Raw genomic sequence first — 16051 nt, 5'->3', positions numbered from 1 at the left:
AAGATAACCCTTTGCTACCAGTCTTGCTTTAAATCTGTAGATACTGCCACCTGCTTTGGTCTTTACTTTTAGACCCCACCCATTATCAATAACTAACTCTCTAGCCTTCCTGAACCCAAAGGTTCTTAGCTGCAGCAACACAGGGCTTTCATCTCTCCCTATCCTCAGCAAGATCTATATACTCTTGTCCATCTCAACATTATGCCTCCATCTTCGTCTTGGTCTTCCTACTGGTCTCTTACCACCAGGTTTCCCAACAAGACTCCTGTAAACTCTTCTTTCCTCTTCCATTCGTGCCATATGGTCTGCCCACCTAAGTCTTCTTGTTTTAATCATTCTAATAATATCTGGACGTGAATACAAATTATGTAGATCTAAATTATGTAACCTTCTCCACTCACCTGTCTCCCAATCCCTTTTAGGCCCACATATTTTCCTAAGGATCTTATTTTCAAATACTCACAATTTATGTTCCTCTTTCAATGCAAGGGACCAAGTTTTGCATCCATATAATATTGGTTAAAATTACTGTTTTGTATATGTTAACTTTTCGTTCCTTAGATATTAAACGAGAAGACAAAAGTTTATAAAGAGACATTTAACATGCATTTTCCTGAATTAAGCTTGATTATTTTTATTTCCTCTTTAATATCATTTTCATTTGTTAGTATTACTCCTAAGTACTTGAATTTGGAAACTGGTTCAAACGAGTTACCAATAATTAGATTTTGATTATTACCCAACACTTGGTTTCGGCCTGTAAGCATATATTTAGTTTTCTCTTTGTTAACTTCCAAACCTATCTCTTTAGTTGCTTTGAAAAATATTTTAGCATTACTCTTAATTGTGTGACTATGGTGGCTCAGTCGGTAACGCGTCTGATTACCATGCTAAAGGTGCCGGGTTCGATCCCCAGCTGGTTCAAATTCGGGAACTTTTCTAACGTTGGAAGCGGCCCCGGCACCCACCCAGCGTCGAATGACATAGGTACCTGGGGGGTAAATGCAGTCAGGGGCATGATGCTGATCACATCACCCCCACTCACGACCTGATCAAGAAACTGTGGGGCATTACCCCCACACCCCTATACGCCTTCATGGCATGGTGTAAAGCACAGGGGAGCACTTTACCTTTTTTTTTTACTTTCATTCTTAATTGTATTTACATCATCCCTCAGTAAGTCTACATCATCTGCATATGCTAACAGCTGAGTCACACTGTTTAATTTTAGTCCCTCATTAGTTTCTTTTACCTTCCTAACAGTGTATTCTAAGGCAAAATTAAAGAGCAATGGAGATAATGCATCTCCTTGCTTTAACCCATCTTGAATTGTAAATTTGTCACACACATTAATATCCACAGGAATTTTACTTTCTGTTTCACTGATACATACTTTTATCATATTAACAAGCTTCTTAGGTATTCCAAACTCGACTAATATATTACATAATTTATCTCTTTTGACCGAATCATATGCTTTGACTGAATTAATGAATAGCTGATGGACATTTTGATTATATTCCCACTTTTTCTGAAGTGTCTGTCTGATGTGAAAAATTTGATCTGTAGTTGATCTGTTAAGTGTAAATCAACATTGATAATCACGTATAATTTCATTAGCATATGGGGTTAGTCTTGCTAAAAGAATGTTAGATAATATTTTATATGTTGTTGAGAGTAGAGAAATTCCACGGTAATTATTGTGTCAACCATTTGTCATAACAAACTGCAATATTTACCCGAATATTTCCGATTATCTAGGTTTAGGTTTTTATGTTTATTTTCCCATTTATGAAAATACTTTGCACTATCTTATGTGAAATTTCCTTGTTAGTATGTTTTTATTCTGTGAATATACTGATCTCAATGAAGAATCTGTAGATGCAACCAAGGTTAAGTGATAAGGAAGACTCCCACAGCCTTAACTTCACCATGGAAAATAACATGAAATAAAATAAACAAATATTGCATGTTGATATCCTTACGGTTGCAAAAAAAAAGTGCCTTCAGTCTGGAAAAGTCATAAAAAAACAGAAGAATGTAAGTGTAAGTAGCATTGACCAATAATACCAACCCAGTGGTCGACTGTGTTTCCTCCAGATACTGTTTTAGTGTTTCCACATTCCTTCTCCAATTGTCCAGGAAATACACCCTCCCTCCAACAACAATTTCTACTATGAGCACCAGTAATCAAACAAAATAATAATTATAACAAACTAATGACATTGTTGTATAAATGGAAACAAGTAGTTTGAATTCCCTGCATGCTCTTCAAATTTGATACACACGTTTTACAAATTCTACATTTTTTCCCTAATGAAACAATACTAATTAAGATGATTAATTCTCATTAACATGACCATAATATTTACAGTTAGCATTTGTTATCATCCCTTATATGAATCCTTGTATTCTGGTGTGTTCAATACTTCTCCCATTATTCTCTCGAACAGTTTCACCTTGTATTCAAGAGGTGCCACGTTCGATTCCCAGTGGAGGAACATAGTGGCTTGGATCCAAAACTGTAGGTACAGTCCCGATTAGCCTTTCTGCGAATAAATTGGACTTATAACCAAACTCAACATCTTTCACATGCGCAAATACTTACCAGAAATAATTTCTTATACTCATTCTCCTTCAACATCCGTTTCTGATGGTATGCCCACTACATGTTTCTTTCTTTGTTTTCATGTGGTGAATCCATTTTCAGCATACAATATCTTGCATGTTGTATGTGTAACTTAGAGGGTTTATCACTTCAGTTGGATTAATATGTCAAGTAAAATATTCACATTTTCATTTCATTTTCTACATCCATGAGATTTGTAATGAAACACACAGACAAGGACATAGTTTGTAATAAGGAACATTTATTTACAACTTAGGTTCACAACATTCACTTAAAAACAGAGATCATTTCAGAACTTCCTCTGAATCTTGAGGAATCCAGCAGTGTTCGAGAAATATTTCGCATTACCTTCATTCACTTTCTTTTCAGCTGCCTGCGGATTTACTATCTCCAATCCCTAAAAAATGAAGCATATCAATAAGTAAAGTACTTTGAGAATGTTGAGATGAGATATACCATACATATTTTCAGGGTGCAAATTGATGAGGGGGGGATAAATATTTCAACATTTTGCAAACGTGTTCAAGAACCAGATTAGTCTTGTGCTTTCAAATGCTATAAGTACAATTGCAAGCCTTAGAGTGAACTATTGTGAAGTTCTAAGTAGGTACAAAACTTATTATCATGAAATACGTAACAATGTTTTGCATGAAATAATTCTTGAAGCTTTCCTGGTTGCGAATGATGAAGAGGTTTTCTTGGGCTATGATTAGGGTATGAATAATGGAGATTGCCCATCCCTCTTTTTGTGCAGGTATTTGTCCTTGAAAACACTTTCCCACTAGCAAGAGATTTATGAAAGTCTTCTATCTGGTCTCAGTTGTCAGTTGTGATCAGCCAGGGTACTTTGTTCACAATGTTGAAGCATCGTACATTACTACCTTAACATTAGAGGGAAAAAGTAGAAGTTCTAAGAGAAGTGGAAAGAGGTGCAAGGAAGAAAAGTGATTCGCTAAAGTATTTAAACTTTTTTATATTTACTGGTAGCTTAATTACTATTGAGAAGAATTGTTTTTTGCTTGCACTATAGCATCATTCACAAAATACGACATTTTTATGGTAAGGCTCACTGCATGTCCAATATTTTTGTTTATATACTGTAGTATATTAGTAGTATAGTATTTTTGATTGATTTTTTTAATGCATGCATTTGTTAATTCAAAATGTTTCTCGTGATCCCTTAAAGTTCAAATTAAAAAGATGTAGTGTAAATGAGGCATACTCCAGGCTGTATGTTACACATACAAACTTTTGCATTCATGTGCAAATATATATATTTTATTTACCAGGTAGAGTCAAAGTTCGTTTGTTTCTTCACGTGGGAAACAGTGAAGCCGGAGAAAAAGTCTGGTCACCAAAGCAAGCACCTCGCAGTGGGCATGTGCACGCCACCTGGTACATACATTCACACAGGAACAATGCATTTCTACAAGGCACAGTGCAATTACAGCTGTGCATATCTTGTTACAACATTATTGAGAAAAAAGGAGGGTAATTTGTGTGGTGGAAGGTGGGGGCACAGAGAACATTATGACATCACAGAAAATGGTTCAAGTTGTTTTCATCTGCGGATATGGGTGTGGAAGACAAGCCCCGATGTGGGAGGCTGGGTGCCATGGATGCAGATCACCTGCTACAGCACGTGACAGCCGATGCAAGCGTCAGTACACGGTAACTGCCACACCAGGTTGAATTGTACCAAATACTTTTTCCCCACGAGTTGACACCACAAACAGGTTGAATGACGAGTCTCCATCTGTCAACAATTGCTTCAAAATCCACGGGACGACAAGTTTTGGCATCGAATTGTCACAGGTGACGAAAAGTGGATCTTTCTATGATATTCTGCCGGTGGTAAGCAGTGGTTGCGGCCAGAAGCAATGCCACTTGCTCAAAGGGGATGGTTTGAAAAGAAGGTCATGTTGTGCATATGGTGGAATATCGATGGTCCAGTGTACTGGGAACTCGTACCAGATGGTCGTGGTATCGATGGAAACCTTTACGCTGTACAACTGCAGCGGGTCCATGATGCTATGATCCAGAAGTACCCAACATTCATACAACGGAAGAGAGCCTTGTGGCAGGTTGACAACGCCCCATGTCACCGGTCACGAATTATTACCCAAAAACTGCAGGACTTAGAGGGAACTGAAGTGTTGCCTCATCCCCCGTACAGCCCTGACTTCGCACCATCCAATTACCATTTGTTTCAATGTCTCACACATTTCCTGCAAGGACAACAGTTCAATACATTGGATGTTGCTGAAACAGGGGTGCTCAAGTTTTTGGCCTTGAAACCAGCTGAATGGTATCATTGTGGATCGTGGCTCTCACGGAACGTTGGCAGAAGACCATACAACAGAATATCCTATCGTATCGTACCCAAGGTATTGGGTAAGAAGCAGAATAAGCAATTAGGCAAACGTGAGGTGAGTGTTGGGATTGTCAGGAGGTGTGATCAGTTGGCGAGAATAGGAGAGAGAGTAAGGTCTGCGGATTGTGAGAGAGGAGCAAAGTGGAGAACGATTATTGGACGATGGTGTGTGATAGATTCGATGTCTGACGGGGAGGTCAGACAAGTGATAGTTGAGAGGACAAGCTAGGAACAATCTCCATATATTTGTAAGGCAAGTAATATCCTTTCATTAACCAATCCATATCGATTCAGTCATGGAGAGTATAAAACCCATATCTAATCAAAGCTAATTTCTATCGCCATTCCTTTAAAAGGTAACCTCTTGCATTTATCACATTTAGGCCAAGCGAGTGATAACCATCTGAGAGATGAATAACAAATAACTACATCACCCAATTAAATCTAGAGGTTCTTGGTTCGATCCCAAACGCAGCATGGGAGTTGCGTTACGTGGTGGAGATGCTGGGCACCGATCCCAGTACCTCTTGGGTACGATACGCTATACTTTTCCGAATAAATGCCTTGTGTCTCAATGTCCATATGCAAAAACGAACGAACTTTTGACTCACCCTGGTACTATTATTTAACACTCTTTATGTATTTGTCATAGATGTAATCATACTGAAACTGGTAAAAAAAAATTGGTACATGTCTATTGTGTAAAATTACAAAAAAAAATAATACAAAATCTTTAGGCTCTAGTTGTGCTTATATGTCTAGATGACAGCTGACCAAAAGTGCTGTACTGGGAGCTAATAACAAAGAACAAAACAAAAAAAATACTATCCACAGTCAAACATACATTAGTTTTTTTAAATATATACTGGGATAAATAAAACTACAAAAAAGTGCAATTTTGGAAAGTGGTGGAAGAAAATGATCGAAGATCGAAGAATGTAGATCGAAGAACAAAATTTTAAAAAAATATGAGTACATATATCAAAATGGGTTCACATTCACGTACTATTTGATGACGTATGAGGGAAAGAATAGACATTCAGAATGAACAGAAATCTGGTTGAATATTTTTTTTTTTGTGAAACAAAGTTGTAACAACAAAAGGAATCAGGGTAATTAGAGAAATAATACACCAGGACTCCATTGAAGTTAGCAAAAGAAAATATTTTTTTGCAGAAAATGTTAATGTACCACGTAATGAACTGATATGGATGTACTTTGCTCTATCATCTATTTCATCACCTCATCATACATTCCCATTGTTGTAGTTAATCTAGAGAGGTAAAGAAGTGAGGTGATACAAATTAATAGAAAGATGAAACATTTTCTATGTAGGATGCATGCTCACACCTTCTCTATATTAATCTTTGAACCTTTTATTTCCAAATAGCTTGTCTGATATAAAAATTTGTAGATTAGTCTAAAGTACTAAAGTATAGTGACAAAACAACACTAATAATATGCAATGTCAAAGTATGAACAACAAGTACCTGCAATGGCGTGAAGGCAACACTTGAAGCAGTTCCGGAAACATGTTTCTTGACAGTGGTGCTGCCTCCCCAGACTTGCTGCTGCTTCTGAAGATTCTTCTGCAAGGTCTTTGATATGCGGACCTTCGTCTTTTCATCGATTTGAGGGAGACGGATTCTGCCTGTTCCAGTCTTTCCTATCGTACCACGGGTGTAGCCCAAATCCTCCTGGTAGGCATCATCTTCAATCTATGACAGCAACAAATGGAGTGAGATACGTTGTTATCTTCAGCCAATAACTATGCTCCACGTATGGCGAGCATTTCAAGTGCATTACAAATACTAATCTCCAGATATTTTGAAGTAAATTTTCATACCACTCTGTAGTGTTTTAACTTACAGGACAGCACTGAATTACATTACACACTATTCAAATCAAGGTTTGAAACTGGACTTTCAACTTTTTTTGGTGCTATAATTTAGGTGACATGAAAACAACAAAATACAATAAAGTATAATATGAACTAATTGGACAAACTGCCAATTACTTGTAATCAATAAATATTCCATGTTCGTGCATTAAAACGGATTGAAGAAACATGCACATTTTCCATAATGTTATTAAAGAATAGAACCAAGTTATCAAAAGTTGTGACTTGATAGATCCAAATATGCACCAAACTAAAAAAAAACACAGTCAGATTTGAACTTGTAAATGCTAATAATTCCAACTAAAAATTAGTCACACCTTTCACTTCTGACCACTAATTTTGAACACTGATTCAAATTACATACATGTTTATTAAATGCAGATGGAGTGTGAATGAAGAAAAAAATAATTAAAAAGTACATTTTATTCACTATTTCATAATATAAACAGCAAATTCTTTCTTGTTACAAGCAGTGACCTTACAACTAGTGAAAAACAAAATATTTTACCTCTCCAAAGTTCAGTCTGTTGGCTTGTTTTCTAAGCTCTGTCATTGCATACCTCTCCTTCATTTTCCTCACATGCCTTCCTCCACGCTTCTTTCTGCTGGGGTCAATTGGTTTTGGAAGCGGCTTAATAGATTTCACAGGAGGTGGTTCCTACAGAATAAAGTCAGTGCATGTATTGCCATATCAAAGCAAATTGCAGAATCATTTAATATGAATTTTGAAATTTTGTATTTCTGTGTTGCACAATTTAATGGTTAAATCCTATTAATTTCGAAGACTCTCTGCCTTCATTCACTAAGGGTACGATAGGATTTAACCATTAAATTGTGCAACGTGGAAATACAAAATTTCACTAAGTAATTTTAAACAGCGTTTACAGCATCTATCATGAATTTTAATATGAAGTTATTAAAGAAATGGTATGACTGATAACACACCACAGATGATTTTTTGCCAAGTAAGATAACATTCCTTAAAATTCATTATGAGAAACTTACTCTTTATTACATACAATGAAGTAGGTTCTATATAAACAGACCACCAAATCAAATTTCTTGATTTTACAAGTCATTTCCTGAACACTTTGTAATGATCTACCTTATTATAACTCTGTTGAAGGTATATTTCTGGATTGGAAATATGAAAACACTTGCTGCAGTAACTTAGTGATTACCGGGGCCCGGAAGTTCAGGAAATGTATCCTTTTCTTTGTGATGCAATAGACGTATCCAAGGAAGGTATTTATCCATTTCACACGAAAGGGAGTCAGAATCCATAACTTTTATTTTACCTTTCTTGTTCTTTTTCCCACTTTTTGTAGTATTTTTTAAAAATATTTTGTATCTCTTTGGTCCTTTTCAAGCTCTCTTTCAAGTTTTTGTAATATTTTCATACAAAATTAACAATTGCTCAACTGCCAGCAAAAGCACGTAGGAGGCGGGATTACTGAAACAATAGCCAACATCTTTCTGTGGCAACAATTAACTACCACTTGTTGGCAATACTAGGTGCGGAGCAGGCAGTGGAGAGTGCCAACTGTAAGAGTTTTATTTCTTGCTCTTTGGCAGCAACGTTAGTGGGAGAGTTAGCAGGGAGACAGTTCTATGAGGCCACTTGTTTCAGTGCTCTTCAAGATGCCTAAGGTTAAACCATCAAAGTCATGTTTTTTTACGACAACTTGTATCTATCTGATTTTGGAGACGATGTGTTTTCAACTGATGGAACAATTCTCTTCTGTAAACTGTGTGAAGCAAAAGTTTCTACAGAAAAACAATGTACCGAAGTGTTCTGTCGGAGAATCTTTGGTCGTTTCACACCAGAGCACCTGATGATGACCTTGGTGGTATACTGCAATGTGGAGTAAGGTATGTAACTTTTACTAAAATTAAACAGAGTTTTCAAAAACTTTCTTCAAGTACGTCTTACGAGAAAAAAAATATAGTTTTTTTTTTACATTTTTTATTAATGTTAGTCCATGTATGTGTTTTGGAAGCATGTGATGGCTGGGAACAGACCGGAACATGTGAAGAAATATTGTAAATTGTATTAATAAATGATCAGAGAAACAACATATTTTGTAGGTCTTTTGTCTTATTTTTTCGGTCCTTTCCACCAATTTTACCGGCATTTTGAAGGGTCTTTTTCTCATATTTTTTCAGTCAACTTCCAGGCCCTGGTGATTACATATTAACCAAATGGCACAACAATTATATATTAGCGTATTTATGCCTGTATAATGTGCACCCTGGTTTTTGATGGGGAAAATTAACGAAAAATAATGCACAGTACAATCCAAGTTTCTCAGTTGTAGGACTTAAAGCTGTTGCTATGTTCATCAAGAAAGAATGACATCACACCTATTCAATGAGTCACCTGTTGCTATGTAGAGCAAGAGGAGAATATCATCTTGTGTATACAATGAGTCACCAACCTACACCACCTCTAAACCCCTATGGATTTGCAGTACTCAAGAAGTTATTTCCTATTATTTCTCGCCCAACAAATACCACTGATACGCATCCCATGTGACAGGAGGTGCATGCTCGAATTCCACCAGAACGGCACTGCTCTTCTTGGTGTCACAGAACATTACATTGCAAAGTAAAAAATCGTGGGAAATGGCCTTTCAATTTTTATGTGTGGTTTTGCTCAATCCTTCTTTACTTTTTCTAATTGCCAAGACTTCTTCCATTAAGACATTTACACACTCCATATCATATTTTTTGGCTAGTAATACATTTTAATTATTATTTTCTTTTTACTTGTCTTTTCTTTCATCCAAAGTACCATAAAAATCAGCACGTTTCTTCATTTTGTGATGAGCTAATTTCAACAGCATTGCACATTAGAGTCACCCTCTTGAATGGAATACCGTTACCATATTCAGAAACTGCAGGATTTAAGCTTTACAATGATATATGACATGATAGGATTCCATAAACATGAAAAATCAATGCAAGTGTCACAAAATCATGGAACGACCCTCCCTGTATGGTTTCATGTTGGCTGTCTGAATCATTCCATACATAATACGCACGCACCACAGTTTTTGGGGGCCAAAAATTTGGAAAAAAGTGTGCATTATACATAAGGAAATATGGTAGATTCCCTGACTTTTCACTCAAAGTTTGAATTCTTCAACTTTTCCATATTTTCAAGGTCAGTAGGAATCCTGATTAAGTTCAACCTTTCATCTCCATCAGTTATAAATGGATAAAACTGGGGGAAAGTGTGAAACCAGTTTTGAATGACAATACAGTTTGAATTGTAGAAACTGACTGAAAAATTGACCAGGACTTGAATCCAGCTAGCACAACATGCCTGGGTTATGCCAAAACAGTTCTGGCTTAATCTTCATTTCAGCTTCCATTGTGTTCCCTGTTGTAAATTGTCTTACAACGAATATTGCAAAGATATAAACTGAAAATCTGTGGGGGGATAAAATATTTGTAGTTATCTGAAATAAAAATGAGACAGCCAGATCTTGAAATACTCTCCTTGCATGGCATGCTGTGTGTTGAATAGCTAGCTCTATGGCAATGGACGACCTTTCTATTGGAAACTTGGTATTGAAGTTCACTCATTGCTAGGGACTGATTTTTTTTATGTTTATTTCCCAATATTCATGTTTCTATTTCAGCACTCTACTCTGCCAAATGTAACTAAAATTACATCTTCATCTTCGTTTTGTATCACAAAAAGTTTCTTGCTTGACAAAACCGATGTTACAATCTTAAGGCTCCTGTGTGATGGTGGGTGCAAAGTCGATCTCCCACCAGAACCCTGCGACTTTGCTTTTTGATGTAAAATATTCTGATAGAAGGTGAAAAATAATGGAAAACATCAATTTACCCATGGTTTCATGCAGCTGTCCGAAATTATTCCATGTATAACACACAGCATAGGTTTTCTTTTGAAGCGGAGGAGGTGGACGTTACACACCCATAAGCATGGTATTTTATATTTTTAAGCCTACAACACAAGAATGTTGATTTTCACAGTATTTTTTTAAGTGCAAAATGTGTTGAAATTTGCAAAAATGGGGACAATTCGCATTATATGCAAAATTCAATTTCAAATGAATGAAAACTGTGTTTTTTACATAAGCACTTTTTCTTGGAACAATTAATATTTCAGTGTTATCAAGGTTCTTTACTCCTCTAAGATTTAGCAACACTGAACAAAGAAGCGAGCATTTCAAGATCTAGGCATATATCCCTAGTTCTTCTTAATTCTTGATTGATTGATTTAGTTTATTTTACTTCGCGTTTTGTGCCTCTTGGCTAATTTGCGAAGATGGGTATGAGTGATGAAATGATGAAATTGATGAATGGACATTCAAAAACAACCAAGCCCGACCAGGATTCGAACCCGGGACCCTTGGCGTCGCAGCGCGATGTGCTAACCACTAGACCACAGGGTCGGGCTCTTCTTAATTCTTAATGGTGTACACTGCTTGTTGGAGTCGTTCATCAAAATGCTAAAATTCTGCATGTTAAGTAAACAACCAATATACGTATTTCTTGCAGTGGCAATGTTCAATACTTGTATGGTATTCTTCGAGTCATGTAACAATATTTGCTACAAGTAATATTGAATTCAAGGAATATAGTGAATTAAATTTTATAATTTTGAAGTACAAGTGATTTGCACTAACCTTCTTCATAAGATACAATATTATGTGAAAAAAAAGATTGGACTGATAGAAAATGTACCTGGCGCAATACAGATCAAGGGCCCATATCTCTAGTGAGACAAGTAAAGTTAAGGAAAGTTCCACAGATTAAAACATCTGTCACCAAGGCATGCGATGTGTGGTAGGGAGAGAATGCTATACTATCTACCTTGTGAAATCAATAGATTTACGACATATTCATGCTTTTGAAGTTGTTACCAAAAAATGGGAAAATTATTTGAAAAGTGTTTTGTGAAAACGTCTCATGAAGATATCTCTTATGTACAATATATTTACACTCATCTCCTTCTCCGTATTACAATGTTCCATTGCAGCTGCTCCAGTACAAATCCGCTCTAGGTTGCCTTTTGCTCTATTATAGTGTAACGACACTATGTGGTCATCACTTACTTATTACTTATTAATAGATCCCTCGTGGTCACTATTTTCCTTTTAAAATATATTTTCTGAACGTTAAAAGAGTTGAGCCGAATGTCCCTGTGAGGCATACACTTTTGAGTATTTAATTTAACTTGTTCTTCTAAGGTTAATAATTATTGTCACTTACATTGTTAAATCCATTGTTTAGAAATGCAGAGTCCTGTGCGACTCATTATTAATTGTATTGTCTTAAAGCACACAGTTTTCGTTTAGGTTAACATGTGCATGTAGTGATTTTTCCACTAGCGATTTCTCAGTATAAAAGCATGATAATTCTCAGCACAGAGAAGTAAATGAAAAGTGGGTTGGCAATGTATAGACTTAGTTAGGATTTTTGCCGCCCATGCGCCACAGCGAGTATAAATTCAGCGCAGCGAGGCCAAGATCTCAGTTGGCTCCCTGATGTCAACTGGCAAACATCCAGGGTAAAGAGGTTTCTCAGCCGAAAGGAAGGAGGGAGAAGAAAGAAGAAGAGCCTAGCAGCAACCTACCTACCTGGTCCAATCGCTTCCGCTGATAGATACTCAGGTTCTACCTGCCTGGCTTGCCTGGGAAGTACCAGGACCTTCGTTTCTAACCTGCCGTCCCTGCATAGGGAGCACCGATTGGCTTGCCAATTCCTGGCTAACACTCAGGGGTGTCTCCCTCCTAACTTTTGTCACTCACCTAGCACCTGCTTGTCGGAAGCATCAAACCGGTTAGTGACCAAGGTTAGTCTCCTACTTCCCGTTCGTTGGAGATACCGATTGGCTGAGGCCAGTTCCCAGCTAAGGCTGGTACCGTGTGCATCCTACTTTCTTCTGCACGGGAGCCCATGATATCATCAGCGACCAGTTCTAAATAAAATTAGGTTCCCATACTCCCGCTGGTGACTCACTACGAGGAATAAATTGGATGTTCCCTGCACCCCGCTTATCTCTTTGAGACCAGAAGTGATGCAAGTAAAAGCATGTGTGTGGTACCGGTAAATGCACATGAGAGTTACAGATAAAAGACACGTGTGCTAACAGACATTTTTTTTGTGTTTGTAATAAATATATTAATTCATCTGGTGTAACCTTTCTTTACACCCAGCAAGCCACAAGATATTTTTGAGTATGTGTTCACCGACTGTTTGAAAGGTTAGCACCTATGAGTTAACTTTTGCCTCCCTCCTAACTGAAGTATCTAGTGTGTTGAGTGCAGTCTGTATTGCTGTTTTGTTGATGTGTGGGTGGATGTTGCAACAGATGAATGGACTTTTCAGAACTTAGCTCCATGATTGCACTATTTAACATAGTGCTTATCCACTCTCGCAGTTTATCACGCAAATCCCTGCCTATTCAGACGTGCACACCCAAAAAATCTGTAATGCAGTTAATTTTTATTATACTTATTCACTGAACACTTTCTCCTTCAAAACATCAAATGTTCCCCTGCCCCATCAGGTTCGCTTTACAAGCACCTAGGACTGAGATATGTTCGCTTTGCAGAAGTTGCCGTGTGCTTGTTTACTGCTGTTTGCAGCACACAAGAAAAGAGAAGGCATTCGCTCTTCTAGAGTGCAGTATTATCGGCTAAACTCGCACTGCTAGTGTTGTGTTCCAAATGCAGTGTTGCAATCCTGTTCCATTTGAGATAGTGTACCGGAGTAGAGGCAACCCAATTTCTATGGTATTTTCGCCTTCACTGTTCCGAAAAAAAGGGAGGGGGAGAAAGCGAAACGTGTGCTTTGAACAATGTCTTGCATTGCCCTTGCTTATTAGTGCAACTTGGCCAAAATAAACTGTCCTTGTGGTACTGTAGTCGAATTATCCATTCACGAAGGGAAAACGTGGATCAGTCAACTGTTTCCATTGTGTGGTAAAATTGTTACACTTTCAAAAGCTCATTCCTGTTTCATGCAAAGTGAGCTTGATGAAAGGCAAAACTATACATAGCGAAAGCAGAGATGTAATATTTAACGTCATTGAATAGATGGAGGGAAGTTAGCAAAGCATGCAGTAGCGACTGCAGTAATAAGACAGATAAGGTGGAAGGGAAAGAAAAATTCTGAAGTACAAAGCAGGGTAGTGTGGACTGAGTGAGTAATATAATTTTCTTTAATATTTATTATTCCCTTGATTTAGCTTGATTTTGTTGGTTTGGTCAGTCGGTCATTGCAAATAAACAACTGCTAGATAGATTACAACTGATTTTCTGCATGTCGTCGTTGGACCGGATACCATGTTTGCAGGAGTGGCTCAAGATAAAATTTTCACCCTGGCAAGGTGGAATTTTGGCACCCCCTACTTTCTACCCTGATTCTCCTACTTTTCACATTCCTCCAATATAACTACATTATATATTTACGGTTTTAATGACAAAACATAATAGCCTTATTTTGAAAATACTTCAATGCTGTTAAAGAGCATGTTTATTGTAGGTATGTATTTATGTAATACCATTTCTTAGCTTAAATTGCTAGATGATTTTGCAATAAGCTTATTAAGTTATTTAGCAGTAGATTCAATTAATTCTTGATAACAATAAATCCAACTCTTTTTAAAACCAACAGCCACACACCCAGTGGAGGAACATAGTGGTTTGGACCACTCCTTAAACTGTAGATCATCTCTATTTGCTTTTCTGTGCATAAAGTGGACTTATTATTCTTGTTCACTAATATCAGCAGAGCGAGGTAGAAAGTACTAAATATTTTGCAAATCAAGAATAACACTGAATATTGTAGATCGATATTTTTATGATTTTAGGGATTTTGTCATGTTATCGAATGTTGAAATATCTACACCCAATAACATCGCTCTTCTCATGATCGACGGAAAATTCACACATATATTTCATGAAATAAAAATCTCCCATTGTCTCATTTTCAGTAAAAGGTGCAGCCTCGCCGATGGCGCAGTGGTAACGTCGTCGCCCTGTAATCAAGGGGTACCAGGTTTGATACCCTGTGGAGGCACATAGTGGTTCGGATCCCAGCTTAAACTGTAGGTCCAGTCCCTATTAGCCTTACTGTGCATAAAATGGACTTAAAGCACCAAATCAATCAGTAAAAGGTGCTCATAACTTATGCTGTCAATACTTTTAGCATCATTATGTATGCAAAAACGGGAGCGAGTATTTGAGAGGGGTGATAAAACACTTCTTCTGGATGCGAGGCTCAGCTGCACACCCATAAAGTCAGATCACCAGCCACCACTGGTGAAAACTAGCTACTTGGCACTCTCCAACAGTATGCTGAAATTCGACTTCAACTCGACATTATCTAAACCTCAAAGCATCTCTGTCGGTGTATCTCCCAAACAAGTCAGAACCGGGTATTTATACCTCTAAGAAAACTGGACTGCCCCAACCACTGGGGCGAAAGCCCATTTGTTACATTTTAAACCAGAAAGCCATTGGTGGAAAACTAACCGTTGAATTCCCTGGCTACCAAACAAAAACCAACCTTGGCAAGAGCATTTACACACACACACGTATAAACTTTTAGACAAAGATTTTTCAATTTCACAGCTGAGTGCATTAAAAACAACACAGCAAAAGACAGCTGACCCTCTTATCAACTCCCTAACAGTATCCTTCCTAAATAGACAGTGGCTACTTGTCAACCTTGTGAGGATAACACTAAAAAGCATTGCTACCTCATTACAACTGTCAACCAGTGCATGCATTAAGCCTCTCTCAATTTACCTGCAGTTTATCCAGCTTCTTCTCTATGTCCTCTCTCAGAATCTTTCCAATGGAACCATCGGGATGCTCGTGAGCGCTGTCGACACGAGAGGCTAGAGCACACTTTGCAGCCACCAACCTTGCAGCCCTTCTACGAAGGTCCTAAAATGTACAAGGACAAGTGAAACAAATGTAAAAAAAATCCAAAAGGCATCAATTATGACATGTTCGAAGAGCACCCAACAAGAGCTTATTCGATAGCTGAAAATCAAACTTTGAACCTGTGATTGTCTAAACAAATACTTTATTAAAAAATTACTAAATCTTAGATTTACCACCGTTAAGTTAATCAATCTTACTCCTATTACCCTAAC

At 37.4% G+C, this 16051-nt stretch overlaps 1 protein-coding gene across 1 annotated transcript in view; it reads right to left on the bottom strand.

The window, feature by feature from the left end:
- Nucleotides 1-2835: 2835 nt before the first annotated feature.
- Nucleotides 2836-16051, bottom strand: part of Prp31 (pre-mRNA processing factor 31) — a 40119-nt gene continuing 26903 nt past the window's right edge. The window contains exons 7-10 of the mRNA XM_083135060.1: nucleotides 15699-15839; nucleotides 7412-7561; nucleotides 6494-6721; nucleotides 2836-3026 (exon numbers count right to left, since the gene is read on the bottom strand). Coding sequence (XP_082991186.1) covers nucleotides 2919-3026; nucleotides 6494-6721; nucleotides 7412-7561; nucleotides 15699-15839 — 627 coding nt within the window. The 3' untranslated portion in view covers nucleotides 2836-2918. The remainder of the gene's footprint in view (nucleotides 3027-6493; nucleotides 6722-7411; nucleotides 7562-15698; nucleotides 15840-16051) is intronic.

Source organism: Lepisma saccharinum, chromosome 14 (assembly GCF_977018435.1).
Source record: "Lepisma saccharinum chromosome 14, izLepSacc3.1, whole genome shotgun sequence".
Lineage (NCBI taxonomy): Eukaryota > Metazoa > Arthropoda > Insecta > Zygentoma > Lepismatidae > Lepisma > Lepisma saccharinum.
Note: the sequence above shows the minus strand (reverse complement) of the source record. Positions and strands in the feature narration are given on the sequence as shown.